The sequence below is a fragment of the Colletotrichum acutatum genome (assembly GCF_030867785.1).
Source record: "Colletotrichum acutatum strain CBS 112980 chromosome Unknown BDZ83scaffold_115, whole genome shotgun sequence".
Taxonomy (NCBI): Eukaryota; Fungi; Ascomycota; class Sordariomycetes; order Glomerellales; family Glomerellaceae; genus Colletotrichum; species Colletotrichum acutatum.
The window spans coordinates 27,638-55,222 of NW_026849109.1; the positions used below are offsets into that span (position 1 = coordinate 27,638).

Here is a 27,585-nt window from a genome sequence, read left to right on the forward strand (position 1 = left end):
CTCCACGAACCTAATGCGTATATTCCCTGCCGACTCACGTGCACTTGTTGCACTTGCAGTACTTCCAAGACTTGCATCGCCCACGGGACATGCAGGTTTTTCGATGGCGAGTTTGACCATGGGCAAGGGTCATGGCGGTAGTTTGACAAGCCGACCTTGGCGTCCATCATCTTGTTCGGACAGCAGCAGCATCCTTCGGTCCCGGAGTGCGTGGCCTGGGCTGGCTTGCCAACAGCAAGATCTTCATCGCAACGACTGTCTGTGCTTTCGATAATGTCGATCACGCGGCACCGGGACGCCGACATGCTCCACCCGCAGCCTCTCCCGCTGCGGCAGAGAACTGAGGTGAAAACAGCCGGGTCCTCGACGCCACCCGGGGTTGTCAGTAGAAGGCTGAGCCGTTACCATTCGAGCGGTCGTTCGCCACCAACTATCAAACAGCACCGCCTCGGTATGGTTAGACACGGAAGACATCAAGAGAAGGGCCTCGATATCATGGGAAATTGTGGTCGTTCAGACGTGTATCAGCAAGGCTGAGCAAGTTGTGAATCGGAGACGAAGTTGAAGCGAAGAAGCGAAAAAAAAAAAAAGGCCAGCAATCGAATGAAACGCCGACGCAGGACAACATCAGCGTAGCTTTGCGCTGTCGCCTCTACCGCTTGTTCACTCAAGGAAGGTGCGATACATCCGAGCCGTGGCTGATGGAAACGATCATAGTAAATGAAAAGCCGACAGTCCTGAGTGTCGTCCAACTGTTGTTTTGTCGAGGTGATGTTGTTGTTGGGAATCGCCACCCACCGAAATGAATGGAACTTGGAAGCCAGTGCGATTAGGTAGAAAACCGATAACAGAGATAAGAGCGATAAGGTCGATAGGCCACCTTCCACCATGAGGCATTCGAGAAATGGCAGGTGAGCGGCTGGATGGTGGTCTGTGCACTCAGATCTCAAGAGATCTGATCTTGCTGCTTATCCCTGGTCCAGCCGGTCTCTTTATTGATTGGCTGTATTGGAGAGGTGGGCCGATGCAACCGGGACATGCACGTGACGGAAGGCTTGGTCCAGACCATGGTCCTGCCTTTTCCCTGCATATTTGGAAAGACCCTCGTCCGGTGCATGTCCTGGGAGTCCTGTGGCAGGAGTGTACTCCGTACCTACACTTCAGCATCAGCGAGTATGTTCATTGTTGCGCCTTTTATTTCTCATTGTCGTCGTTGCCTGGGTAAGCCTATGCGCTGCAAGGTGCGAGTCACGGAGAAGCTCTAGCCGTACGGAGCACTCGCAACATATGTGAGACTTGCAGTGGACTCGGCGCGATGACCCCACGAGCAGATCTTTGTGCTTTTGCAGTCTGGCTGCTCCGGGGTCTTTTCCGCCCGTGATCCAGTCAGATACTATCGGAAACAGCGCCGTCGAGCACTCGCCCAAATCGCCAGCGCAGGCATCGCGGGGCCCTTTTGGGAATACAGTTCCAGTGGTACCGAACAAAGCCCGCCGCCCAGCATCTGCCCACGAGCAGAGTCTAGCATTCCTGCCATGTATGGCTGGCTCTTTCTCTCCGTTTGTTACGGTGGATTTCTTTCTATGCATAGCAGTCCCCATGTGCACACCATGCTCTCGCATGCGCATGTATTGCATACAACAATAACGCCGAAAATGCATGAAAGGAAGTCCAGCATCTCGTTCTTTTTGCAGCTTGTGACATTGAATTAGCAGATCAAGCCATTTCCAGCGCAGAGCAGAATTACAACTTGAGTATTTAGCTCAGAGAGGATTGGATTCCAGAGATATTTTAAATCAAACCCCGCCCCTAGACCGAATGTGGCCAGGATGTACCGACTTAGCCTCTGAGGTACGACAAAACGGAGGGTCTAGGCCTAGGTCTACAGAGCGTGTCACAAGGGGGAGTGGTGGTGCAAGGAGAGGGACAGGTACCTAAGGTAGGGTATTGGAAAACGTCAGATGCGGCCTGCTGCCACTACCATGGGGGAAAGATAAGACCAATCGTGAAATGACGAGAAGAAGGTGAAAAGGCAAAACAAAGAAGAAGAACACAAAAAGCAGGACCGAGGAGACGATAGCCCCCATGGCCGATGGACAACTGTGGACCGACTTCCGGAGTGACGTATGTGACGCCATTAAATCGGGCCAAAGTGGCAATTTGGTGAAGAGCGCATCGAATTTCTCAAATCTCGATACCGACAAGCTTAGCTAAGGAAGTCCCGCCAGCAGCAGGATGGCACGGATAGCCATTTTCGGCGCCCTTCAGCTTAGCAAACACTGTGCTATTGCACTGTTGATGCAGGGCATTGGGGCAGATGCTGAATGGCACTATGCCATTCTCGGTCCGACTTTTTGGTAATTTCCAGTACGGCCATCTGAAATTTCCATTGGGACCAGATGCCAGAGGCCAAGGTTCCGCGTAAGTATCTCTGACATGATACGCACTGTATCATCTCAGCCAATGATAGAGCCAGAATAGCACCCTGATACGGAATATGCCCCACCATGGGTCTGGACCTGGCCAGTGGCCTTGTCAATCGCTCACCTCAATCTTCCCGAACTTTGGACTGGACCTCTGGACCTCCGCACTCTCTGCTCACCTAGCGCCCCATGTTGCGCTGCTTGCTGTTCTGGCAGGAGCACTCTGCGTGCCTGCCCTCTACTACCTACCTACCTACCTACTCTATCCGTACTCAGCTCCTTCCGTCGTCCAGTCTCGTCCACTTAAGGTACCTTGGGTACTGACCTCACCCATCCCGCGTCCTGTCAATCGCCACCAGAACTTGGCCCCAGCAATTTCAGTCCTTGTGCCTGCCTTGTTTCCATACTTGACTTCCTGCCAACCTCTTCTCACATCTTCCATGAACCGGGGGATCGATCTGCGAGTCTTTTTGTGCTTTGCCCTGGGTATTCGCCTGGCTTCTTCGCCTCCCTTCCTCAAGCGAACCTCCCGCATCACTCAAGCCAGCCCCCTTCGGCATCCGACCTGAGCCCCCAACCGAGAGAGTGCGCAACCTGTGCGATACATCTTTTTTAACGTCCAGCGCATCGTCGTTGCCATCGTAAACTACACGTTTGCCATCTCTCATTTGCCATATTCCTTTCCGCTACTCCTCTCCCCCCAACCCCGCCATGGTCTAGACAACCTGCGACATTTGCGACGTTTCTCCCAAACAAGCAAACATCTACGGTGACTGCTGTCTGCCTGCTTGTGAGTGTGTTCCTATCTTCATGTCCCTTCACCCAAGCTTGGTATTTCTGCGTGTTCCCATCCCTTTACCTTTTCCACTGTTCCCTTGCTCCTGGCCTTGGCAATCCTCTGTACCCCTCTATCAGCCTTGCCTTCCATACATGTGCCCTACACCTCTGTACTACTGCCTCTCTCCTCCAGCCCGCCTGTGTCAAGCAACTCACGATATGCCTGGTGATGCAAGGATGCACGCCCATGAGCGCATTGAGCCAGTCCATTGTGGGAAGAGGGAGGGGCACTGTGTGTGTGTTTCCAACCTCATCTCCGGTTGATTTCGATGCTCTTCCTCCCCCCCCCCCCGCCTCCCTCAATAGCGGCCGAGAAGTGCATATCCGTCGCAAAATTTTTCGGCATGATTCATTTTTCGGACAGAACCCTTCTCGGTCGCGCAAGTCTTCGCTCGAGTTGACATAAATACCACAGGTCAAATAATATATTGCCCGCCGACATCAAGGCTTGCCTCGACACTCAAGTGCGCAACCAAGCAGAGCCGACAAAACAGCGACCGGTCTCTCGTGATAGAACTTCACGCTGCCTGGACATGGTCAATACTCCACCGGCCAAGGCCGTCTCTGAGGGTCGCCGCGAGAGGGAGACATTCAAGTCAGCGTCCCAATCTACTTTTTTATGGGTCTCGATGGCTTCTCGTCAATGCAGGCTACGCTTATTTGAGTATTGAAGTTCCTAACCGTCTCCGCAGATATGACAGCTCCTTGATCGCACATACAGTCTACAACGACCCGAATAATCTCCAGCCATCCTCAGAACTTCGATCATGTCCTGATGCGACACTTACATCTTTCGCGGAGCTCGGCGCTCTACGTCTGAATGCGACCCGGGCGATGATATCCCTCTTCGACAGCAAGTATCAGTATGTCATTGCTGAAGCTACGCAGTCATTGGCCCTTACTCCCAACACCAAACCTCCCGAATCCCAGCGCGGGGATATCGACCAGCTGCTACTGTGCGGTACCGCTATCCCACGACCATCCGGTATCTGCGAGCTCATCCTCCCAGTCTCCGATCACCTCGACGAACAATATCCTGACGGTCCCCATCAGCTGCCAGTGACGGTTATTCCAGATCTTTCTGCAGATCCCAGGACCTCCCAGCGAGGTTTTTGTCTCAACACGCCGCAATGCCGCTTCTATGCTGGAGTTCCAATTCGTTCTCAGCGCGGTATACACATTGGTGTCTTCAGTATTTACGGGGATACCCCGCGCGACGGCCTTGATGATGTGGAAAATCAATTTATGCAGGATATTTCGAAAGTGATTTTGAACTATTTAGACGCCAAACGGAACAGGGACGATCACCGACGCGCCGACAGGATGGTTCGTGGCGTCGGCAGCTTCATCGAGGGCAAGAGCACCGTGTCGGGATGGAGGGAGAGGAATAACGTTGACTCGTTCAATGACCACTCGTCATTTGAGGGAGCTCTGAATAAGAACCAGCAAAAGATCGAACGCAACAAAGAAATGCTCGCATTCCAGGCCTTTGAGGCGCAGCAAATTCACCCGTCTGTTGTTGCGACGCAGAGTGCGCCGCAACCAAAAGCTCAAGGACCGGATGATCAGCCGGTTTCGCCTACAACGGAATCTCGACCTTATCCTAACCCAAACCAAGACCCGAGGGCACTGCCATCTGCGTCTGCGACCTCGTTGGAAAGCATTTGTTCTGGGTCAGAAGGTGTTGATCAGGGAGACGGCGACTCGCACATGTCACATATTCAGCACATTTTCTCAAAGGCTGCCAACATTATTCGGGAAGCTATAGAGGTCGAGAGCGTGCTTTTTGTGGACGCCAGTATCGGCTCGTTTGGAGGGCTTGCTGGCCCCAGAGCGACCAACATGAGGTCCTCCAGGGGTCGTGGCTCGTCCTCATCCTCTAGTGACGAGCAAATAAGCCCGGGCTTAGGCACTGGAAGCGTATTGGGCAGCGACAACGACCAGGATGACAACCTTTGTGCAGTTCTCGGCTTCTCGAGTTCATCAATCTCAACCGTCGACGGAGACATGCCGTCTCTAAATCACACCTCAATATCCGAAAAGTTTCTCACTAAACTATTGCGAAGACATCCGAAAGGCAGAATTTTCAGCTTCGACGAGAACGGCTCTATTCAATCTAGTGACCATTCTGGCGACGATCACGCTACACAGCCAGAAACACCACTCCAGGAGATAACAGACGTCGCAAAGACCCCAGCCGAGGACGAACGGCAACGAAACAAGAAACGGAAGCAAGCTTACTCGAGACGAAATGAAGCGAAAACACTCAGCAGTCTATTTTCGGGAACACGAAGCATGGCTGTCATACCTTTGTGGGACGCACAAAAGCAACGCTGGTACGCAGGCGGATTCGTCTGCACCAAGACTCCGACTCGAGTCCTTACCATCGAAGGCGAGCTCAGCTATCTACGCGCCTTTGCCTCAGTTATCATGTCAGAGATCGACCATGTCAACTCGATGCTTGTGGACAAGGCGAAGACGGACCTGTTAAGCTCACTCTCTCACGAGCTACGGTCGCCGCTCCATGGTATAATCCTTGGCGCGGAGCTGCTGCACGATACCACTATGGACGCTTTCCAGGGAGAGACGCTGGTCTCAATAGAAAATTGTGGCCGCACGTTGTTGGATACTATTGACCACCTCCTGGACTGGAGCAAGATCAACAATTTCATCGGGTCTCCAAAACACCGAAGAAACTCGACCGCATTCGGCGAGCGAGGCTTGAGAGCTCGGGGTCAGAAAATTACCATCGAAGCTGGCATGATGAGCATCACCTCAAATGTCGAAGTCGACGTTTTGTCTGAGGAGGTTGTCGAGAGCGTCTGTGCTGGCTTCAGTTACCAACGCGTCTCTGTAGCCCAACTTGCGGGAAACAGACCGACAGAGCACGCCGACACTACGGCGTTGCGCAGACTTGACAGTATGCAAGCAATGGAGGAAATGGCGACGCGAACCAACAAAGTTGGGGACTTTCAAGTCGTCCTCGGCGACGTATCCGTCACTTTCGACATTTCACCCGCGACCTCTTGGGGTTTCCATACACAGCCAGGAGCTTTGAGGCGAGTCATCATGAATCTCCTGGGGAACTCGCTCAAGTACACAGACAAAGGATTCATCAATGTCACTGTAAACCAGCTGGCCCCGCGCACCGATGCGCCATCTAAAAAGGCCATCATTCAAATCGACGTGGTAGATTCCGGACGTGGCATTAGTCAGGATTACTTACAGCACGATCTTTTCGCACCTTTCGCTCAGGAGAATTCTTTTTCTGCCGGAGCCGGTCTGGGTCTGAGCTTGGTCAAGCAGATAGTCAACAAGCTGCGCGGGTCTATCCAGGTGTGGAGCAAGGTCGGACGAGGAACTAAAGTGAGGGTTCAACTTCCCCTGCTGTGCGCCAATACAGAAACACCAACGATAGCCAACGTGGAAGAAGCCAACTTCAATGCCTTCCAGGCATCTGTCAGCGAACTCATGGGTCTAAGAGTCAAACTTCAGGGGTTCCCTGAAGACTACGGAGTCAACATGCCCGACGAGTTGACTAGCAACACCCCCAGCGAAGGAGCATTGGTCGCAAACCTCTGCAAAGAATGGCTTCAGATGCAAGTCATCGACCAGTCCATCCCGCCCTCACAACAACTCCTTCCCGACTTGGTTCTGTCTACAGAAAAGCAACTAGAGCATCTTTTGATGGAGCGCCGCTGGGGCATCATTAACACACCGGTCGTGGTGATATGCCGGAACGCGCTTATTGCGCGCCAACTAGCTACCTCGGCACGATTCACCGGCAATCGCATCATATTTGAGTTCATCTCACAGCCGTAAATTTATACGTCCCAAATTAAAGAGATGCTTCAACTGACAATTTCTCTCTAAGGATCGGTCCAAGAAAGCTTGCCAAAGTGCTTTTGCTGAGCTTCAACAGATGGACGAAAATACAAGAGCGGGCGGTACCGACTCCTACAATGCTGTCGTTGGCCAGCCCAGAAGCGTCCAATGCGGGTGGTGACACGCCGGTTGGGCGAGCACAAGACAGACTTACGGAGGTGGGAAGTACCGAAGCCCTTCCAAACCTTCCGGCCGAAGATGATATTGCCGAGAAATTGGAGGAGTTGTCAAACACCGAAGTCGAAACAAGGCAGAGCGTGGACGATCAACCTATGGAGAAGAGAGATACGGAGCCAAGGCCTGAGGATATCGTCCTACCGGACACGCCGGAGGAACATCCCAAGAGACCAACGCCTGAGGGCCAAGACATCCCACGATTGTCGCACAGACCAAAGAAGACCAGAGGAGATCGTCACAAGTTTCTCTTGGTGGACGATAACCCGCTCAACCTCAAAATGTTGGCGACGTACATGAAGAGGCTTGGACACGACTATCGGAACGCAAAAGACGGGCAAGAAGCGTTGGACGAGTTCCGTGAAGCACTGGGCGAGTATCACTGCATTCTAATGGACATCTCGATGCCTGTGATGGACGGATTTGAGGCGACGCGACGAATACGTGCTCTTGAGACGAAAAGCAGCCTGACACGCAGTCTGATTATCGCACTTACGGGATTGGCATCAGCTGATGCACAGCAAGAAGCGTTCGCGAGCGGTATTGATCTATTTTTGACGAAACCTGTGCGCCTGAAGGAGCTGAGTAAAATACTAGGGAACAAGGGTATAGCATGATGAGAAATGGGCCACGGGTGAAAATGAGGGGGTTCGCGGGTCAAGCTAGCTTAGAAGGAGTTGGGATGGAACCACCATGGCGGTTAGGAACAGAATCTTTTGTGGGAATGTCAAACCATCATATTACATGAGATACCCCAATGGTTGGAATGCATCACTGCAACGACCTGGCTCGAGTTATTAGACTTTACTGGGTGGAATCGCTGGCTACACGATTTGATGCGCCTTAGGGGCATAGCAATAGACGAATGTCATGATAGATGGCCCTCGGGGCAACCAGACGCCGCCCTCCCTCTTTCTTCCTCGGGCCTTTGAAGACACGGAATCCACTTTGTCTTGGTCCAATATGGGTTTTCTTTGACATCTTTGATAGCTGTCTTTGGTCTTTCTTACTTAACCCTCAGTGTTCGACATTGTTTGTCTACGGCTACAATGGCGATGTTTCCTGTGCTGTAACTTAGTCCGAGATGGGATGCATACATAAGCCAGAACTTTCCACGGTACCGACGACTGACTACCTTCACCAAGTCTCACAGCCAAAACTCCGACAAGCCGTACAGACTCAAATACCTCCAACAGCCTGAGCAAAAAAGAAAGGGTAAACTGACGAGATGGATACTACTAGCAGCACACTCACCCCAACCACCACCACAACCACAACCTCCACCCTCGCCGAGCTTGTTTTCCTTTACGACCGCCTACCCGCAACCGAGCACCCCAAGGACATCCACGTCCTCAAGGAGTGGTACTTTACGCGCTGCCGCACCCTCAAGGACGCCAAAGCCCTGCTGGGCGTCTACAACACCCTCATCCTCGACCCAGACGTCACGCCCGATGAACTCTACAAGTGGAAAGCGAACAAGTGTCTCGGCTACCGCATCGCGCACCTCATGGTCGAGAACGCCTATGTCGAGGACGAGATTTCAAAGGAGCGAAGGAAGTGGGTGAAGCAGCATAAGCACGTCTGGTGCGGCGAGATCCAGAATTACGATGTGCCTGTGTTCGAAGTTCACCGAGGACGATAAGGCGTTTTTGAAGGTGAGGTGGCCGCAGGTTTGGGCAAGGTATAGTGTTTCGCAGATTGAGTGGGCGATGGAGGTTGAGCTGGAGCAGGCGAGGCGGTTTTTGCCGGAGAAGCATGAGCGGAGTGTGAGGGGGGAGAATTGGCGGTGGTTGTTGGGGAGGAGAGGTGGGTTATGAATTTGCGTTTTTGGCGTTTGATGCTGAGAGGGTGGATTGTGAGGTTGGGTTGAAGAAGTGAGGTGTTGGCTTTTGAGGTAGGTTACTTGTGAGGTTGGTTGGGTTTTAGTTGGTATTGCTTGTTCAGAGTAGGAGTTTAGGAACGGTATTTCATGAAGAGAATCCCATCGCCTTGTATCTCCCTTGCAAAGAATGAGGTCGAGCGGTGTAGGTATGTAATATCTATCTCCCTATAACACGTTGAATGCTTGCTCTCTTATGTTATTGAATGTTCAGAGTGGAGGGGTTTTCCGGGCCACGTTCGCCGGTTCAATGAACAGAGTCTGAACGTCGTGGGCAGTACTTAGTCGCATGCCCTGGTTTTTATATAAGGTAGGGTGCTTAGTCCCTTTGGCATTCTTTTATGTGAATCACTGTCCATCTTCACCTAAGGTACGATCATCTCTACAGTATTCCAGGACCGTATTCGCATTGAAGGATAGTCAATAAGGACGAGGAGCATTCATGAAGTCACGGAGTGGGGACCCACCCCGGGCTGATCTTCACATTCCTGCTTGTGTATAAAAGTTGCCCGGTCGATTGAAGCTGAGGTGAAGCTTCCGGATACTCAACCGGATCAATTCATCTGAGGTGAGTATCGCATTCCCGTCCGCGCCCACAAAGAGGTATTTTATACCCTTCCCAAATAATTCCCTTCTGTCAATCCATTTCCTTTGCGTCCTTTTTCTTCACATTCTTCTTGTGGCAGCTTCCCTTGCCAACTTTCAGCATCATCACCACTTATTCTTACCTCTTCTGTATCAACAAAGACTAACCAAGATGAGCCCCAAGGAGACCAAAACCGCGACCGTCCTCGAGACAATTCCCGAGACCGCCCCTGAGGACTCTGCCCCCCAGCGCCCCGTCCGAAAGAAACTCTCAGACTCAAAGCCCTCAAATCCCTCGCCCGAGAAGCCCTCCTCCGAGAAGAAGAAGCCGGCCGCCCGCAAGGCTGTCCCCAAGAAGACCACCACCACCGCCTCCCGCAAGCCCAAGCCCGCCTGCAAAAAGCCCATCATGGGACCCGGCCGACCCAAGGGAAACAAGAACAAATCGTTCAAGAAGAACAAGCCCCCCGCGAAGCGCAACAAGAACGCCAAGCGCACCACAGCCCACGACCTCCTCGCCGCCATCCAGAACGACAAGATTCCCACCAACGCGCAGATCAAGGCCGACTACGGCTTCTCGCGCTGCTACATCACCCTCGACCAGAGCAAGCTCTACAATGTTTACCGCACCGTCCTCGAGGACTTTGAGGTCAAGCCCCAGGAGCTTTACGAGTGGCTTCACCACGAGGATGGTCTGAAAAATGTTGCCGCGGAGATCAAGGCCAAGTTTGAGGTGCTGTTGGATCCGGAGGATTACCAGGGCGATTACAAGTGGTTCCTTGAGAACCAGTACATCTGGGACCCCGAGAACCTCGTCAGCGAGGCCAAGGCTGCGCGCGCTGCGAAGGAGTTGAAGGAGTACTATGACGCTCGCAAGCGCCCTGGTGACGACTTTGATTGGTACTCCTGAATGCTCGACGAGAGTGGCAAGATTATTCTCTCGATATGATAAGGAAAGTGCTCGATATTAGCATGATGAGTTCTACATAGATGTGAGTATTAAGCCCTTCCCAGGAATCAGATCGTTGCTGACCTCGAGACATGACAGTGCCTATTGCTACCTAGTCGAACGAACCCTACACCATCATCACGTCTCCCTCGACGATACCCTCGACTGCTTGCTTCGATATGGCGTATTGAGCTTGGAAACAGGAGTGTAATGGCTGGGTTTGGATGCGGCAGGTCTTGCCATACAGTTGTGCTTGGAGAAAGAGAATTGGTCGCCTTGATAGTACAGCACTCATAGACATTGAGATGCTATTAATAAAGATGACACTGGCTTGAAATTTATCCCCTTTCGCGATATTTGACGTGATGACGATGCTCGTGACGCAAAATACCGAATGCCCAAAGGAAGGTACCCGGAGAACTCTCGTTCCTTTCTTCCCTGTCTTTCCCCCGGATGTCAGTCTTGAGGAAGGCAGTTGAGATCGGCTCCTTCCTGCGGTTGACGTTGGCAGCTTCACTTACATAAGCACCCACCATCCACTTCCCTCCTTCGCCTCTCCCCATCAACTTAGTCGTCAAGTCATCTAGATACCACAAGTTTCGGAACAAAGCTCGTAAATTTTACGAGCTATTTGAGTCAACATCATCAAATGAATTTAAGCGCCTCGCGAGGTTCGGCGTCAGCCTCACTCGCCCACAGCATCGACCCCCGCCACGTCCTACGCACTGTGCTCGACGCCCCTCCTTGCCCCTCCATCAAACACTCTCTTGCGGGCGACCGATCTCGGTGCCAAACAACCACTCAATACACCGTCACTACAAGAGCGCAATCCTCATACCACGGTTAGGATTAAACCGCTCATATCCGCCTGCTCTGCATCCAGGATCATTTCCGCTCCGCGATGTTGGGCAACAAGCGGAGCGTAGCTATAAGTAGAGGCGTATTGGTGGAGTCATCGCGCTATCAATTTGTCAAGCAGGCCTATAGAATCGAATTAAAACATCTAGCCTTGCTCTACCATTTTCATCTCTTCATCCAATCCATCCGCGGCGACTGATACCACATCTCCGCAATCTTCTGCCGCCATTTCCAGCTCGAGTACAACTCCCTCCAATTATCAGGCTCAAGACGCCGCTCACACGTCAAAGACGGCTCCTCCTCCCCCGGACCCAACAACCACTTCTCCAAAAAGCCCTTCGGCTCCGTCGCAGCCCGTACACGCGCTAACGACCTAGCAATCTCGAGCTCCCACTCCATCGCAGACTCAATCTCAAGGGTAAGCATCCCAGCCCACTCCGCAGGGGTGTCAAACTGCCCCAGAAACTCCCTATCCTCGTCCAAGAACTTGAAAACGGGCACATCTCCCCGGAGGGTGGCACCAGGCTCGAGGCCAAAGATCCATATGTGCGCCATCAACCACGTCATCCGGGTCTCGGGTACCTTGTCCAGGTTGTTCTCAAAGTGCATCACGATGTTGCGGCCGAGATGGCCCTGCGCCAGCCAGCCCTCGATCTCGCGCGAGGTGAAGTCGAGGTAGATGAGGAGGGTCTGATAGATGCGGAGGAGGTTGAAGGCTTGGTCGTGGGTCTGGCAGCGGGTGAAGAACCAGGTCTGCATGGCGGGCAAGTCTTGGGGAGTCTGCGGGAGGTCTGTCAGCGTCATTGCTCTTTGGAGGAAGCTGGGCGTGGGCTTGACTTGCTGCTCGTTGGAGAAGGTCTGATTCTCCTCGTTTTCCATGGTGTATGTTTTTTTACGAGATGTTTTTGGTGTTATTTGGTTTCAAGATGTCGTTGGGTCTGATGCAGTGCTAGGATCAAACTGTTATTGGGTATCAATGCGCAGTCGCGTGTGCTTGTACTGGATGGTGGTGTTTACTCAATTGCGGATGAGATGCACTACTTATTTAGAATCATGACGCCGAAGCTTTCTTTGGAGCAGCAAACGCCTTCAAGCCTTGCTCCATGCAAGATCTTAATCTGTTCATTGTCAGTTAGAATAGCTACTCCGTTCTTCGTTAGAACAAACGCCGCTGGCTTTGGTGGCCCAAGTCACGCAATCACTATCTAGCAAAAGGCCACCGGGGGAACAAGGACTGTTGTGACTGAATGGTATTGTTGAGTCGTTGTCGCGGGGCAACTCTCAAAGACTAGCTAAACTTCCTCCAAGCTTCTCTGCTAAGGCTGGGTCCAAATCCCGATTCGCAATTACCCGAAAATCATTGTAAGCCCATGTTTCCGTCTCAATTGGCGACATATCAACCAGATCCTTCTGTCGTTTCGGCTTACTTGCGGGGGAAGAGGTGGACTTTCTGTGAAGCACATATGCGTCAGCAACAGATTCGCAAAAGTCGGCAGGGAAAAAACACTTACCACACCGGCCATACCCTGCATCGCACGGGCGATCTCGCTAAAGGGCACGCCTTTGAAGCCATCGGGGCAGAAGATGGTATGGCCAGCCGCGGAGGGTCCATTCGGGTCCACGTTGGGCACAGAGCCAAAGCGCGTGCCGCGGACGGTGCGGACATACTCGCCCTTGGCCTCAAGCGCCTCCTTCTTGTGGCGAAGACGAGTCTGACCCTCCATAAAGACAGGGATGCGAGCCATATATCCATCATCGTCAGCGGGACCGGCGAGCGCGTCCATGATCTCTTCGGCGTGGGCGGCGAGCCCCGCGTCGACGTCCTTGGGGTTCCAGATGTACTGGTTGTAGTCGAACTAGGTGACGATTCCGGCTGAGATTTTGTTCTGGTTGAGTTTGGAGAAGACGGTGCCGATGTACTTGCCGGGCTCGTGGTCGCCCTCAGCGGCCCAGGCCTGGAGCTGAGCGGGGGGAATAGCCGGGTCCCTGCCTTCCATGAGGAGGTCATAGACGGAGAGGAGCTTCTCCTGGCCCTTGGTGGTGATACAGCGGTCGAAGAAGAAGTCCTTGAGGGTCTGTGGGTCTGTCGGAAGTCTTCTCTCGACAACGTCCTTGAACAGGATCTCGGCGGTGGACCGGTGGGGGTTGACTTCGGCCATGGTGTTGTTGGTATTTGGCGTTGTTTGCTGTCAATTCGATAGTTAGTAATGAAATAGCAAGCCAATATTGAGCGAAGAAAAGAGATGACCTTTTCTGGTGCGAAGCTTTTGTGATGATGGCAGATGCGATGAGAGTTGAATGTTAGGGATGGGTAGGTGGGAAGAGAGTAAAGAGGTAGTACATGTGAGAGGGGAGGGTTGGAGGTAATGGTTCTTAAGTTCACTCAAGTGAAGCTTGTTGAGAGACTGAGAAGTTCTTTGAGGTCAAACGAACAGCATGAGTCCCATGGCCCGTGGCCCGTTCTTGTCGCCTCAGCTCTTTTTCTAGCAAACGGATAGATTGAAGGCATGGCAGTTTATGCAGCAAACCGTTTGTCGCCAGTATTCAGCACCATGGCCCCGTAGGCAGCAAACCAGAGAATTGGTCGCGGGAAGTCTGCAGATGTAATCAGAAACGAGAGGCGTAGATTATCGAGCCTCTTTGGCATACCTTTGTTGGCGTCTTCTCTTTGGAGAGCTGCCTAATGTTGACTTTGGAAAACATGCACGAAACCTCCGCATGGGGAACTGTATCTTTACGGGAAAGCTCTTCCTTTCTAACACCTGTTGCTATTCCTAATTACTTGAGGCCTGTCCCTCATAGTAAGCATGCCGATATCTCTTGTCACTTCAGGCTTGGGTGCTTCTGATAGATCTCTTGCATAGGTATTTCGTTGAGACTGATGGCATTTGCGTTATCGTAACGCAGCGTCATCACTCGAGGGATCGTTTCCTGGGATGTCGTCGTTATTTGAGGAGTCGCTTCCTGTATGATCGACAATTAAGGTGCCGCTCGAGGCATCGTCCATCGCTTGATGCTCTTCTTCCACCGGACGGATAGCTTCACGTACGCGAGCTGCCATATAGTCAATGGTGTGCCCGGTCCACCAACTTTCTCGCTCTCTGTCCCAGCCATTCATGATCTGACAGAAGACCCGCGACATTTTGGCGCACTCCCGGACGAGATCGGTATGGACTGCCATGGCATATCCTATTCTGCTTTCCTCAGGTATGATGACCCAGATGTTATGGCGAAACCACCAGATGTATACATCTTTCGTCAAAAGGTGAACCTCGGCAAAATACTGCTTGATCATCCCGGCGAGTAGTGACTTGCCCCTGGCAATCATCCATCCCTAGATAACGACGCTGTCGAGGTCGAAGAGACAGCCAAGGCACTTTTATGGCGCCCAAAGGAGGCGTTCCTCTTGTTTATTGCTATATTGGCAAAGATCGAACCCGAAGTCTTCTCGTGTTTGCGCATCAGTGGGAGGCTCGCAGGTACCGGCTCTGAGGGACTCGGCGAGGTAACGGTGGGTATTCAGTCGTTTGTTCTGCACGGGGCCAAGGGCCATGTAGTTGGCAGCATCCATATTGTGGGCTTTTGTCCTCTGACACCTGGTGCTGCAAAACCAGTTGGATTGACACTCGTTGCAGTGTTGCGCGAGTGTGGGTTCCTTGCAGTATATGCACCGCCGGTTGCCAGTATGGACAGGACTTTGTGTTGATTCCACTACCCTTCATGTCATTCGTTCAGACTCGACACTGGCAAGATGGGATAGGGCAAAGAGAGGCATCGTTATCAAATGTTGAATCCAATGGGCAGTATGGTATGATATTGACTCGATGTCGTTCACAAGCAAGGATTTATCGGGGGAGAGGTTTGTTAAGGTCGACGACTCGAAATAGGGGTAGATGGAAGACCTGTAGAGGAAGGAAGGAACGCGTCAGCGACGAATGCAAGATAGAAAGGAAGGGATGTCGACAGAACTGCTACTTCCATAATTGTACCTGGCGGGAACCTTCGACGAGGCCGGGAGGAGGGACTGGACATCTCTGGTCTTTCCCTGATGCTATGCCTGACGTTCCTACCTCCTGAAATCGTGAGCCTCTCACGTGATCCAAACACATCGTGTCTCTCGTCAATTACTGGGGATTTGCTACGAACTGCGCGCCTGGCCATCAGCTCCCCCGTGGGCAACGGTGCAAACTGGACTTCAGGTCTTCATTCATGCGGAACATCAACTTCTCCTACTCCCCGATGGCCTTGGAAGTGGCTGGTTCTGTCGCCCAGTTGATCCAGACGCAGCACAGCAAGACGGGATGCCTTACCTCGAAAGGCGCCGCCTTACTCTGGCATTATTGGAGGCCACAAGCAGGCCGACGGGAGAAAAGACACGTTCAACACTTTGGACAGTCGTCTGGGAAAGTGGCTAGGCATTCCCTGAACATTAGAGCCTAAGGAAAGGCTTCAAATTTGGCCACTATTCTCTACTTCGTACAGTCCAATTACGGAATCCCTCCATATAACCGCCACCCGGGGCTGCAGAGACATGGCACCGGGACGGATATCACTGCCTCGCCCTGGTCTTTGGGAACGAGGTTGACTGTACGCGTTGCCAAATAATTATTCGCCATCGAAATTGACCGCAGATCGAGAAGTGGAAAAGCGATGCAAATTCCCATCCTCTGTGATACTCAGCCGGTGGCGATAGATGCACATTGAGTTCTCTGGCGACGGATCGAAAACTCTACGTTTACCATGTCTCCAAAATGGCAACATGCAAGTTACGGATACGGAAATGTCCGTTTTGGATCAAATATTGTGCCCTTGCAGCTGCTACGTTCTGCATGGGTCCGAACATCGTCCAATCAATTCTTCAGCTTCACCACAATTCAGCCCCATAAAACCTTCCGTCTAAACCATGCATGCCGTGTTAATGAGTTTGGTAGCTTTCCCACCGTTTTACTTCACAAAACTAGGGATTTGACTGCAACGTTGGAGAGGGCGTGGAACCGTAAGCGTAAACCAAAGTGTAAAACGGAGTGTTGGGCGGTCCCGTGCTTTCCCCTCTTTTCAACGCTCGATTTTCCTCTATAAACGAAGAAGGCCCCATCCCCTCAATTTCGATCCCTCTCATGATTCTCGATCTCTACACCATTCTGCCTCCTCCACCCATCGACATCACTAACAGACTTTCTTCCCATTCCCAAAACTGGCATCAGCCCCGCTCTGACGTTCACGACGATTGGTCCGTTCGACTTTCAATGGATTCCAGTCCGTTTCCCAAACCGGCCGAGTCCGTTCAAAATTCCATCTCCCAGATTTCAATGGCCCGGACCCCGGCAGATCTTGTCACGCCCGTGCCGGCCGTGACTTGGCGACGCCGTCCTAGCGAGAATGAGTGCAGCAACGCCAACGAACCACTGGCGGCCATGTCCCTGAACCATCTCAAGGCCAGCGAAACCATTCAGAGGGTGCGTTTCTGCCCACCCGATGCGATTGCCAAAAATGCGATTTTCAGAATGCGATTTTCAGAATGCGATTTGCCCAAAACACGTTCATACTGTGCTGACAAAGCCTCTCTTTGACTTACACAGGTCCATGGCGATGCGAACAACCTGCTTCGCAATATCCAGGGCTTGCTCCGGTATAGCAGAGCACCCACGCTTGATGGCGGCCGCCTGTTGACCGGAGTCCTGCTTAACAACCCAAAGCTGCTACACGCGCAGAAGATTTCCCAGCACATTACCGGAGATATGGCGGAGTTGGTCGCCATCTCGCAGAAGTCCAGAGAGACAGCAGTGCGACTGAAACGCCCCAACCACTTGCGCAAGATCCGCCGCAAGCAACACGGGCAACTTGAGCACGCTGCTGCTGCTGCCGTGAACCATCACTCAAATGAAGTAAGTTGCCGCAGACCTCGTCTCATGTTTCTCATTTCTCTCCCCGGGCAGATGATGTCTATTTCTTGTTTACATCTCATGCCATTCGTCTTCTACCCCTTGTTACAATGGAAGCACTGCCAGGGGGGCTACAATGAACAGTAGCTCACAATGAACAACAGTTACAGAGCATGCCCGATCCCTCCGTCTGCCACAACTGCCACACCACCTGTACACCGCAGTGGCGTAGCGGACCCGCGGGGCCGCGCACTCTCTGCAATGTCTGCGGCCTGATTCATGCCATGAGGCAGCGGAAGCAAAGGCTCAGGCACAGCAACCGTGTCTCGGCGTCTTCCTCAATGTCCTTTTCATCCTGAGGCTGCGCTGGGGCTATTTCCACCACTTCTCATCACTTGTTTTTACCACAATTGCTGCGATTAGGGTACGAATACTCTCTGTTGCGCTCACAATTTACCTCATGATACCAATTTTGTTCGATTCGGATTGGCGTTCATCGATGCTTACTAGAGTTACGGGACTGCAAGAATGGAGGTTTTGGTCATTGGGTTATTTTGGGTAGCCGAGGGCCAGGGGCCATGGTGTCTGGGCTTTGGCTGGGGAGTTTGGAATTGGAGTTTGGTTGTCTATCCTTCTGTACGGATACCCTTCCTAGCCATAAGATTGTTCAACGGACGGGGGTCCGTCGTCACGAAACGTTACTCTCACGGTTGTTCCCCGATAGGTTGCCCGTGTGATAGGAATTTCGACGCCAACAGAGGTTCGCCCAGCGTGTGTACGAGGCAATGTGGTGAAGCATACGGGGTAGCGTGATACGGATATTGCCCCCCTCAAGGCTCAATGGTATGTTGCTACTTTTGTCATTGCTGCTATCCGTATCTCTGACGCCAGCAAATTCAAGACGTTCCTCCCGTGCCTCTCGAACGGTAGGTTGAGCCCTGAGGACAAACTCATTGAGGACCTCAATTCAGCGTGCCTCCCCTGATGAAAACTCTGCTCATGCTGTCAGCCTGCCTGCCATCTCCAAATGCTGTTCAAGGCCTCCAACGCACAACTATTACTTCTTTATGCGCTCCTGGAACTGTAATAACCCCTTTACCAACTTCTGCCGGTAGGTGATGTTCTGTAGAGCGCCCTTCAGGAGAGCCCCACGGATACATCGTAATGTTCAACACGTGTTGCACTCTGCAAACAGGCAAATCTGTCTACCTCGACAAACCTACTTGTGTTCTTCTTGATGTTCCTGGTCAGATAATAGATCTTGAAATCTCACTGAGCCCTTTTATGTTCAATGACTAAAGCAATAGATAATCCTTCTCGTCATACCTTTTCATGGGATTGAAAATACTGAGAGGAATATCTTCCTACGTTAATCAGGAGAGAATGGTTCCATGCTTGGGTACTTTCTCATCTGGTTTTCCTGTCCATAGTCTTGGTGCCTACGAAGCACTGACTTCCCTTCCGTTTTGTTGGTGACGGAAAGGATCGCAAGGTGTGGTGTTCGACACAACTCGAACTCAAGCGTCTGCCGATAAGCCTGCAAGGTATCACTTCAATGTTACTCTTTCTTCTTCAGTACGAAAACATGTGATCTGTTTTAAGATCTAAGTTGCTTTGACATTGGCCCGTGTGGTCCCACGACTCACAGGTAAAGATGTGTCACGATGTCAATCGTCCCTTGCAAACTTGGATGCTCAAGCCCACCAAAAGACGAGCTCATTCTAGAACTAAGTCAATTGAACATTCTAGACTGTTAGTAGAGCAGAAATCTGCTTAAACCGAGTCGTCATGGCAGCAATACTCGATAATCATCTTCGTTTGCTGTATGATGGTACATGCAGGCAAGTAAAGGAAGAGATTGCTCAAAGCTCTCTTCTTGGGCTTGGTCGTCGTGATCATTCCAAGGCGAGCGATGCGCCGAGTACGAAGCTGTGACCACTGTGCTACGCAGGAGGGGTTGTGAAAAGGGTGAGTGAGAAAGCGCAACCCAAATTAAAACAAAGCGCTCTTCCCCCTCATTCTTTCCATCCCACTTATCCTACTTCTACCGCTATACCAAGCATAGAGACTTTCTCCTGCAACACTACTTGCGTCTATTGCTAATTATCATGGTCCAAGTAAAGTGGCAAATCGCGACAGATTCGATGGAGTGCCTAGAGGGTGGGCAAAGGAGAGTGGACAGGGCAAAGCTTTCCACCCCCTCTTCTCCCCCATTCTTTCTCTGTGCTCACCGTATCACCCACCTAATTTGTGGCCCAGAAAAGCGTGGTCCGTCCAGTGTGACAAACTTCATATGCTAATACAAGGTGTCACGGGGCACCATGTCGCAAAGTCCTGCCTTTGGCTGACACGTTGCCCACTGTGTCACGAAGTGAGGAGTAACACGACATTGCCAGCCCCAGCCAGGAAGTCTTTGCCCGCACTAAGGCTCTTAAGAGCTCCGTTTTCGCTACTGACAATAGGGCCTGGACCCCCAGTGACGCAACAGCACAGAGGGGGGATCCAGGGACCAGCTCTGGTGTCAGAAAAACTGAGGCAAAAAGGGCGGATGGAAGAGATTGAACACCGAGTCGGAGAGAATTCCGCCAATCGGACACCGTAATCTGGCCCTGGAGAGACTTCCTATTGGCTTTTCTAAGCCTGTCGCCATTGTGGAAGGAGGATAACGGAAGACGGCCTAGGCCTGGGCCTAGACTTGTGTGCGGTTTTTCCAGTCTCTAGGAAGTCAGTCCCTTGCAAGTCTCTGCGCCTGACTTTGGAGACCCGACGGATGAGTCCATCTGCAGGCCGACAGTGTAAACTGCCGGAGCTCTTTGAGAGAGGCTACTCGCCGAGTACTTGCAGCAACAGGTGGTATCCATGGCGCCTTTACTGAAGACATTTCATGGCACTTGAGGATTGCACCGATTCAACACTGTGTGTGTCGTGAGTTGGCAATACTTGACCAGACTCTGCGCCGCTGGGGCTCATTGTCGAGAATGAGAGAGGTTTGAAGTACTGTGAGGTAGTCTGATGCTTCCAATACAAGATGTAGAACCGTGTGGAAAGTCTCTGGTCTTTTATCTTGAATTGTTGCTGGGAATTTGTTGGGGCGGCGTCGCCGGATCGATCCTCTGTATAGCATTGTCAGATTGTGCATGAACAGAAGGATGATTGTGCATTGTCGGACGATCCAACGTGGACGGACGTGTGCTAGCCGCGGTACGCTAGACAGTTAGGCACATCAAGTACGTACCTTACTGCCTAAAGACCCTGATTGCTTGAGACAGCCCGGTTTTTGCACCCTTGGACCCCTTCTAGCCCTTTTCAGGTTGTTAATTTGTTGGAGAGAGGGGAAAAGCTGCAGTGCCTGCCCGTACGGAATTGCGGATACATACGGATGGCCTGCACGCTAATTTGTCAGTCTCCCATTCAAGCAGGGTCCTAAAAACGGTACGTCATAGCTGTGGCCTGTGGTATTACGGTAGGAGATACTGCGCTTTCTCGAACCCGCCCCCAGGGATTCGAATTTCGATAAAACCGTACTGCATCAGCACATCCGATCCCTCACCCAAACTCCCGATCCTGTCGCTCTTTTTGCCATCCCTTCCCCATGCAGTTTTCCGACCTTTGCGAATTCCGCGATTCTTTTGATCGCAAATCTGGAATCTCGATCCTCAAAACTTCGATCCCCAGTACATCGACATTCCCATCCAAATCCCATCGACTTTTCCATGGTTTCCATCAAAACTGATGCGCAGCTGATCCACAAACGGCCCAAGCTCGGGTTGCAGATACCAGCGGAGGGGGAGGCGGCGGCGAATGCACTCGCGTCCGATGCAGCGCCGGACGACGCTGCTGCCCACGATGCCCGCGATGCCCACACGCCGCCGCCACCAACGTCCTTTGATCAGATCAAGGCAACGGAAATGATACAGAGGGTGAGTTGAATTTGTTGATGATGTCGGTTTCATCCTTATCGGTCTCGATCGGTGCAAGTGGCTACTAATACGGAGGGTCCCAGATACACAAAGATGCGAGACAGTTGCTCCAAAATCTCCAGGGCCTAGTCGATGGCACCTGTTCGAAAGGCGATTGCGAGTGCAGTGATCCCTCTACAGAGTTGGCGAGCCGCAGTTCAAGAATACTAGCTGCGCAAAGTTTATCAGAAGTCATCGCAAGCAACCTGGATGACCTGGCGCTGCTGTCCTACAGAAGCACCGCAGATGCAGAGCGGCAACAAACTGTGAGCCCCAAGGCAACCAAGAAAAGGCGGTATTCCAATGTGGCGGCGTTTGATCGTACTTCAAAAGTGGTATGCCTTTCCCTTTCCTCGATCAATCCTTTCCAGCCGGCAACAAGATCCCTTGAACTAAATCATCATGATAACAGAAACGTGTCGTGGACGACTCCCTTTGCTGCCACTCCTGTCAGGCAACGAGTACGCCCCAACGGAGGTACGGACCCGACGGTCGGTGGACGCTCTGTAATGTATGTGGACTGTTATATGCGCATTATCTACGCAAAAACGCTTCCAGTGCATGTCCAAAAACCAAGAGACAATGGAAAGACACATTTAGCGGTGAGATTGTGGTGAGGCAAACATGACAGTGGGCGGCGTAAGGGAGCATTGTGTTCATGACAATTAAGCGAGGCGTTCTAGGAGTATACGCTGAGCGCCATCGACGGGAGTTCTGCGTTACAGCACCTTTTTATTTATTCCCTTGATACCCATGATGATGATGATGATGATTCTTGAACGGTCTGGTGTGATGGTGGTGATCCGCCTTGTCCCGGATTGTATGAACCCGCCCCATTGTTGCAGTCCAGCTTGTGCCGTTCCACTATATTAAACGGGATTTCGACGAATCCATTCCACAGTTTCTTTCATCCCAAAAACGGCCATTAGGTAATTTAGAAATAAACGGGCTTTCGGGGTCCAAAAACCAGAAAAATGAGCAGTGACGTCAGAAACCGCTAATCGTCCGGTCATTTTGGACCATTCTGGGCGGGCAGTCGCGAAGAACAACGGGGGGAAGGCGGGACGGGAACTGGGAAGGCGCCAGGCGCAGGAGTAAGACCGTCAGGCTACGTACATTTTCCGAAAGAGATACGGTCACGTGCGGGCGGCGAACTTCTCTCGATTCGACTCTATTCAAGTTCGATTGACATGTCGAAGGCAAAAGTTTGTACATCGGCTTCGATGTGTGTTGAGATCCGCCACTCGCTTTTTATCAGTTCTTTCGACCTCTTCGTTCCTCACGAATAACGCTTTGAACGGCGCCAAGCGCATCTGCTAGAAACGGGCCAGCGCTCATGACTCGACTTATTCCCGTGGGCAGAAGGAAGGAAGATTTTGCCACGGTCCTTGTCCAGAACGGTCGCTAATGTTGAGTGATAATCTTCACGAAGCATCAACATCTGTCAGTGCTCACATGTACTTATTAGGTATTATCGCACGCCTGACTACACCGATGCAGGCACAACCAAGCGAACATACCACGCGCAGACCTTCTGCTCTTTGCCATCGTCGCTCTTACTCTCTGTCGCTATCTTGCAGTCCAGCATTCATTTACACGCAGTCCATCGACATCATATGTGGCGGATAAGCTAGAGGTACGGCACAGTCTAGTCGTTCGGGGCGGCTATGGCTCAGCCTGCACCCCCAATCGAAGACGATGTCCAATTACACCAAAATCCTGATAATCTGTCCGAGCCCGCGGCCATTGCTATACAAAGCTTCGGCTTCTTGGTTGTGCTCACAGCGACCGAGGACAATGTCAGCCGTCTCGTGGTCGACTGCGCAAGCGACAACTCGGCTACATTCACGGGTTATTCGCCGAACGACTTGTTCGACTTGTTCGACTTTGGCAGCATCTTGGAGCGAGCGGATGTGGGAACCTTGATGGCTCGGCTTGGGTTGCTCAGAGAAGATAAATTCGATGTAGGAGCTGCAGGTGGCCGTGCCGTTTTCAGTTTGTCGATTCTTCCCAAGAAAAGCGACAAAGCTACACGATTTTGGTGCTCCATGCACCTTACCAGGAACCCCCCAGGTCCCGAAACGATCATTTGCGAATTTGAGCCACACGAGGATGGCTCTGCCCCCCAAATGGGCCCTCGAAGTTCCACGGGCGACATTGTGACGAAGACCCCCCGAATGTCTAGGAGAGTCGGAAAAGAAGGCGTGGAGTTGAGCACAATGCAGGCGATTGGAATCATGTCAGAGATCCAGGCATCCTTCGCCGCCATAGCAGGTCTAGCGGCCGTTCCCGACACCATTGTGGCTACAGTAGAAGAGGTCACAGGTTTCGACAGAGTCGTACTATACCGCATCGACGAGTTCATGGCCATAACGATACTCGACACCTCCGACAGGGAATCGCGGGGCTCACAGCGATGCATACATTTCACGAGGCCCCGCCGCGCCGACAACGTCAGCCATCAACCGCCTTTCCCGAGTCAGCTAAGGATTTTACACGATCGCGATGCGCAACCTGCAAGACTCGTCTACAAGAACGCGGAGTCCCATCAAGATGAATCTATCCATCTGGACCAATCCTACCTCAGCAGAGCTTCGCCAACCTTCTTTGAAGAGCTCGCATCCGAGGACTCTAAAGCTCGCTCCTTCTTGACCATTCCAATCAACACCTTTGGAAAGCGGTGGGGGTTGGTAGTCTGCTATGGATATAGTCCTGAGGGAACACGAATACCCATTTCCAGACGCCAAATGTGCGAGTTCATTGGCAGTACATCTGGCGTTGCGATCGAGAGATTGTCATACGCTTCTATGCTGGGTCATGTTGAATCGTTGCAAACCCAGCGCTCGTCAATTCAAAATTCCGCGAAGAACACCGCAGTGTCGCAGGACCTCTTGCGCCTCTTTGGTGCCGATTTTGCATTGATGTCTACTAGAGGAGAGCTTGGCAGACTTGGAGAGCCTAGCAAGGAGTTGTACCACGAGGCAACGGCAATTGTGCGGTGCATTCAACCATACCGAAGTGAATCCGTCATCATGTCGACAGACGTACCGGCTGAATTGCCTGATGTGGGGATCGCTACAAGTGCTCGTACCATATTCGGGCTGCTCTGGGCGCCGCTGTCTACATCTACTGGCGACTTTGTTGTCTTTTTTCGACTGAAGCAACTTGCGTCATCCGTCCCGTACGATAGCGCATCATCTTCAGTTGCTAGTTATCTTAAGCCTGCTACTCAGTCAGCCCTTCGATGGTCTGACAGACAAGTACGCATGGCCACTGCTCTGGGTTCGCTTGGCCGCCAGCTGCCTCTCTCACAACTGCCCAAGGAGAGTGCCTCAGTAACTATTCAGTCAGTACTTTCGCTCGCTAGAATCGAGCCTCATGTGTACGGTGCTGTGGGCTCCATAGTCGAGGGCCTCAATGGTACGCTGCAGAATCTCGGGGAGCAGCATGATGCGTACGACAATGTTAATCAAGCATACTTCTCATCTAGAGCGCTTGAGTACTTGCTCAACGATCTTCGTTGCTAGCAGCCTAATTTGAATCTTGAAACACATAGCGAGTCTCAAACGTATGAGAGAGTCAATCGCCTAGTACTTCGTGTCTGGCCTCTTCACAGCCTTGACCCTCTTACGCCAAGGCAATCATGTGCGCGAAGCAACATCATACTCTTGATACACGTGAACTAATACACGTGAACTTAGGCTATGATAATTCAACGCCCTCAAAACCTTGACAGCACCCACCACCTCCTTGAAGCCATGAAACGTATGTATGATGATCCCGGAGTCCACTTCGACGGACGTTACTCCGACGGACGTTACTCCGACGGGATCTGGTCCGGCGGCACTCACTCCGGCGGATTCGATTTGACACCTGACAGCGGCAGGCAAGCTCTCGGTGCGGAGACGCCGTTCGCATCTGCTTAGGTAAGGCACCGTGTGCACCAAACGTTGGCCTCTTCATTCCAAAGCGGTGGGTACATCGGGTGGATGGTAGAAGCGGACCCCGGGGTTCCAGACCAGCGCTCGGGCCACCCTCATAAAGGCATGTACAGCTCAATGATGAGCTCACTTCACGAAAGACGCTATGCCTGATTCGTCGGGTGACTACAAGCTCCAGCTCCAAGCTTCAAGCTCCCGAGCTCCTTGTCCCTTACTCTCGACATCTCTCCGGACCTCCTCATCCAATTGGCAACGGTCCCTCGCTGGCAACCATACGAAAACGGGAAGATGCCGTCCAACAATCAATCCGAAGACGCTGCGGAACGGCCCCTCTTGGCAGACCCCCATCATGAGTACGGCGGCACCGATGGGCCCGAACCTCCTGTGCTCATCGCCGAGGAGCGCGGGGCTGGTACCTTTTCCAAGAATCTCGGCGCCCTTGAGGTGTTTGCCATTGTCATCAGCATCGTCATTGGTAGCGGCGTATTTACCTCTCCGGGTTCCATCGACACGAATGTTCCGTCGCCCGGTGCTGCGCTGGTAGTATGGCTTGTTGGTGGCGTCCTGGCATGGACTGGTGCAAGTACCATGGCCGAGCTGGGCACCGCGATCCCTGGTGAAGGCGAGCTCAGCCCTGTTGTCGAATCTATGTATGGTATGACGGCGCTGACGATGTAGATAGGCGGTGTTCAACCCTTCCTGCAGCACATATATGGCGACGTCTTTGGCTTTCTTGCCGCCTGGACCTGGATTGTGGCCGTCATGCCAGCCACCCTCGCCATCCTCAGCATCGTATTCGTCGAGAGCATCTACTCCGCTGGCGGGGTTACCGACCAGGCAGGCGCCCTGTCGCACAAGTTGTTCTCGATCCTGATCCTGGTCGTCATGAACGGCGCCAACTCCATCAGCACCAAGGCGAGCACTCGCCTGAACAACTTGTTTGTCGTGACCAAGTTCACCAGTATCTTTGCCGTGGTGCTTGCCGGCATCGTCGTCGTCATCCTCCAAGTCTCGGACCACGACCGTGATGTTGGCGGACGGGACTGGTTTAATAAGCCCTGGTTCGGGAACCGCAAGACGGCTTTGCCGGGTGGCGGCGAGCTGGACTGGAACAAGGTCGGGACGTGGGATATGCTTGGGTACTACTCTGCTGCGCTTTACGGTGCTCTGTGGGCGTACTCTGGCTGGGACAAGGTACGTTGTTCATCTTGGTGTTTATCAACTGTCACATCTAACAATTCCCAGGCCGTCTACGTCTCAGCTGAGCTTCAGCAGCCGGCACGCCAGCTCCCTCTTGCCATCAACACGGCCGTACCAACGATCATTCTGTGCTTCATCGCGGCTAACGCAGCCTACTACATCCTTCTCCCCTGGAATGTGGTTGCATTGACCGACAGCGTGGCAGTCGTAAGTCCTGCCCATCAACCTCCTCAATAAACTCCTTTCCCGTACTCACAATAGCCAGACCGCCATCAACCGCCTCCTCGGCCCCGCCTTCGGCATCGTCGCTGCAGTCCTCATCTGCCTCGTCGTCGCCGGCTCCCTCCTCGGCAACTCCTTCGTAGTAGGCCGCATGACCGTCGCAGCGTCAAACTTCAACTGGCTACCCAAGTTCCTCGGCTTCGTAGGCCGCGTCGGGTTCAAGTTGGAGGAGAGCTCGCCAGCCGGCTCGTCCGCCGATGCATCGCCTGGCCCCGCGCACGCGAGATCCGACGCACCGCTCAACGCGCTCTTGCTGTCGACGATTCTCTCGGCGTTGTACATTCTGTTTGGCAATTTCCGCGCGCTTTTGACGTTCAACGGTCTGGGCGAGTACACGTTCTTCTTTTTGACGGTCCTTGGTGCCGTCGTTCTGCGCATTCGAGAGCCGAAGCTGCGCAGACCGTACAAGCCGTTTGTGCTGATCCCGCTTATCTTTGCGCTGGTCAGTGGATTTGTGGTTGTGAGAGGCGCTATCTTTGCTCCTGTGCAAGCGCTCATCTTGATTGTGCTGTGGATTGTCGGGCTTGGATTTTACTGGGCTAGGAGGAAGTACTATGCCCATTGCAACAGGGCCGACCATTGATTAAACTACCTACTAAGACGACTTGTGTCATCAATTGAGGTAGTAGATATCGACGAATAGCAATTTGGATTCATCTAGGTACAGCACGTGCGAGGAATACAAAGAGAGACTTGAGATGGGTAGCTTGGGAGGCTTGACTCGATAACAC

The 27,585-nt window shown here is 52.4% G+C and overlaps 8 protein-coding genes across 8 annotated transcripts; 6 read left to right on the forward strand and 2 right to left on the reverse strand.

The window, feature by feature from the left end:
- Positions 1 to 4,505: 4,505 nt before the first annotated feature.
- On the forward strand, positions 4,506 to 7,936 carry BDZ83DRAFT_587445 (hsp90-like protein; the record flags this gene model as incomplete). The annotated part of the gene is made up of 2 exons (XM_060506041.1): positions 4,506 to 7,078; positions 7,135 to 7,936. 2 exons carry the CDS (start codon positions 4,506 to 4,508, stop codon positions 7,934 to 7,936), a joined length of 3,375 nt encoding a protein of 1,124 aa, XP_060360555.1.
- A 559-nt stretch (positions 7,937 to 8,495) lies between these two features.
- BDZ83DRAFT_761470 (uncharacterized protein) lies at positions 8,496 to 9,057 on the forward strand. The gene has a single exon (XM_060515188.1). The coding sequence runs from the start codon at positions 8,548 to 8,550 to the stop codon at positions 8,959 to 8,961; it is 414 nt and encodes a 137-aa protein (XP_060360556.1). The 5' UTR covers positions 8,496 to 8,547; the 3' UTR covers positions 8,962 to 9,057.
- Positions 9,058 to 9,955: 898 nt separating this feature from the next.
- BDZ83DRAFT_761472 (uncharacterized protein) lies at positions 9,956 to 10,693 on the forward strand (the record flags this gene model as incomplete). Its single annotated transcript, XM_060515189.1, has 1 exon — positions 9,956 to 10,693. One exon carries the CDS (start codon positions 9,956 to 9,958, stop codon positions 10,691 to 10,693), a length of 738 nt encoding a protein of 245 aa, XP_060360557.1.
- Positions 10,694 to 11,284: 591 nt separating this feature from the next.
- BDZ83DRAFT_634786 (uncharacterized protein) lies at positions 11,285 to 12,864 on the reverse strand. Its single transcript, XM_060509129.1, has one exon. It carries the CDS (start codon positions 12,467 to 12,469, stop codon positions 11,756 to 11,758), a length of 714 nt encoding a protein of 237 aa, XP_060360558.1. The 5' UTR covers positions 12,470 to 12,864; the 3' UTR covers positions 11,285 to 11,755.
- A 149-nt stretch (positions 12,865 to 13,013) lies between these two features.
- Positions 13,014 to 13,749, reverse strand: BDZ83DRAFT_756028 (uncharacterized protein; the record flags this gene model as incomplete). The annotated part of the gene is made up of 3 exons (XM_060514691.1): positions 13,014 to 13,040; positions 13,102 to 13,446; positions 13,498 to 13,749. 3 exons carry the CDS (start codon positions 13,747 to 13,749, stop codon positions 13,014 to 13,016), a joined length of 624 nt encoding a protein of 207 aa, XP_060360559.1.
- Positions 13,750 to 16,899: 3,150 nt separating this feature from the next.
- BDZ83DRAFT_756029 (uncharacterized protein) lies at positions 16,900 to 17,831 on the forward strand (the record flags this gene model as incomplete). Its single annotated transcript, XM_060514692.1, has 3 exons — positions 16,900 to 17,046; positions 17,170 to 17,475; positions 17,637 to 17,831. 3 exons carry the CDS (start codon positions 16,900 to 16,902, stop codon positions 17,829 to 17,831), a joined length of 648 nt encoding a protein of 215 aa, XP_060360560.1.
- A 5,267-nt stretch (positions 17,832 to 23,098) lies between these two features.
- Positions 23,099 to 24,958, forward strand: BDZ83DRAFT_756030 (uncharacterized protein; the record flags this gene model as incomplete). Its single annotated transcript, XM_060514693.1, has 1 exon — positions 23,099 to 24,958. One exon carries the CDS (start codon positions 23,099 to 23,101, stop codon positions 24,956 to 24,958), a length of 1,860 nt encoding a protein of 619 aa, XP_060360561.1.
- A 702-nt stretch (positions 24,959 to 25,660) lies between these two features.
- Positions 25,661 to 27,437, forward strand: BDZ83DRAFT_587480 (amino acid/polyamine transporter I; the record flags this gene model as incomplete). Its single annotated transcript, XM_060506048.1, has 4 exons — positions 25,661 to 26,008; positions 26,051 to 26,566; positions 26,618 to 26,779; positions 26,838 to 27,437. 4 exons carry the CDS (start codon positions 25,661 to 25,663, stop codon positions 27,435 to 27,437), a joined length of 1,626 nt encoding a protein of 541 aa, XP_060360562.1.
- Between the last annotated feature and the right edge of the window lie 148 nt (positions 27,438 to 27,585).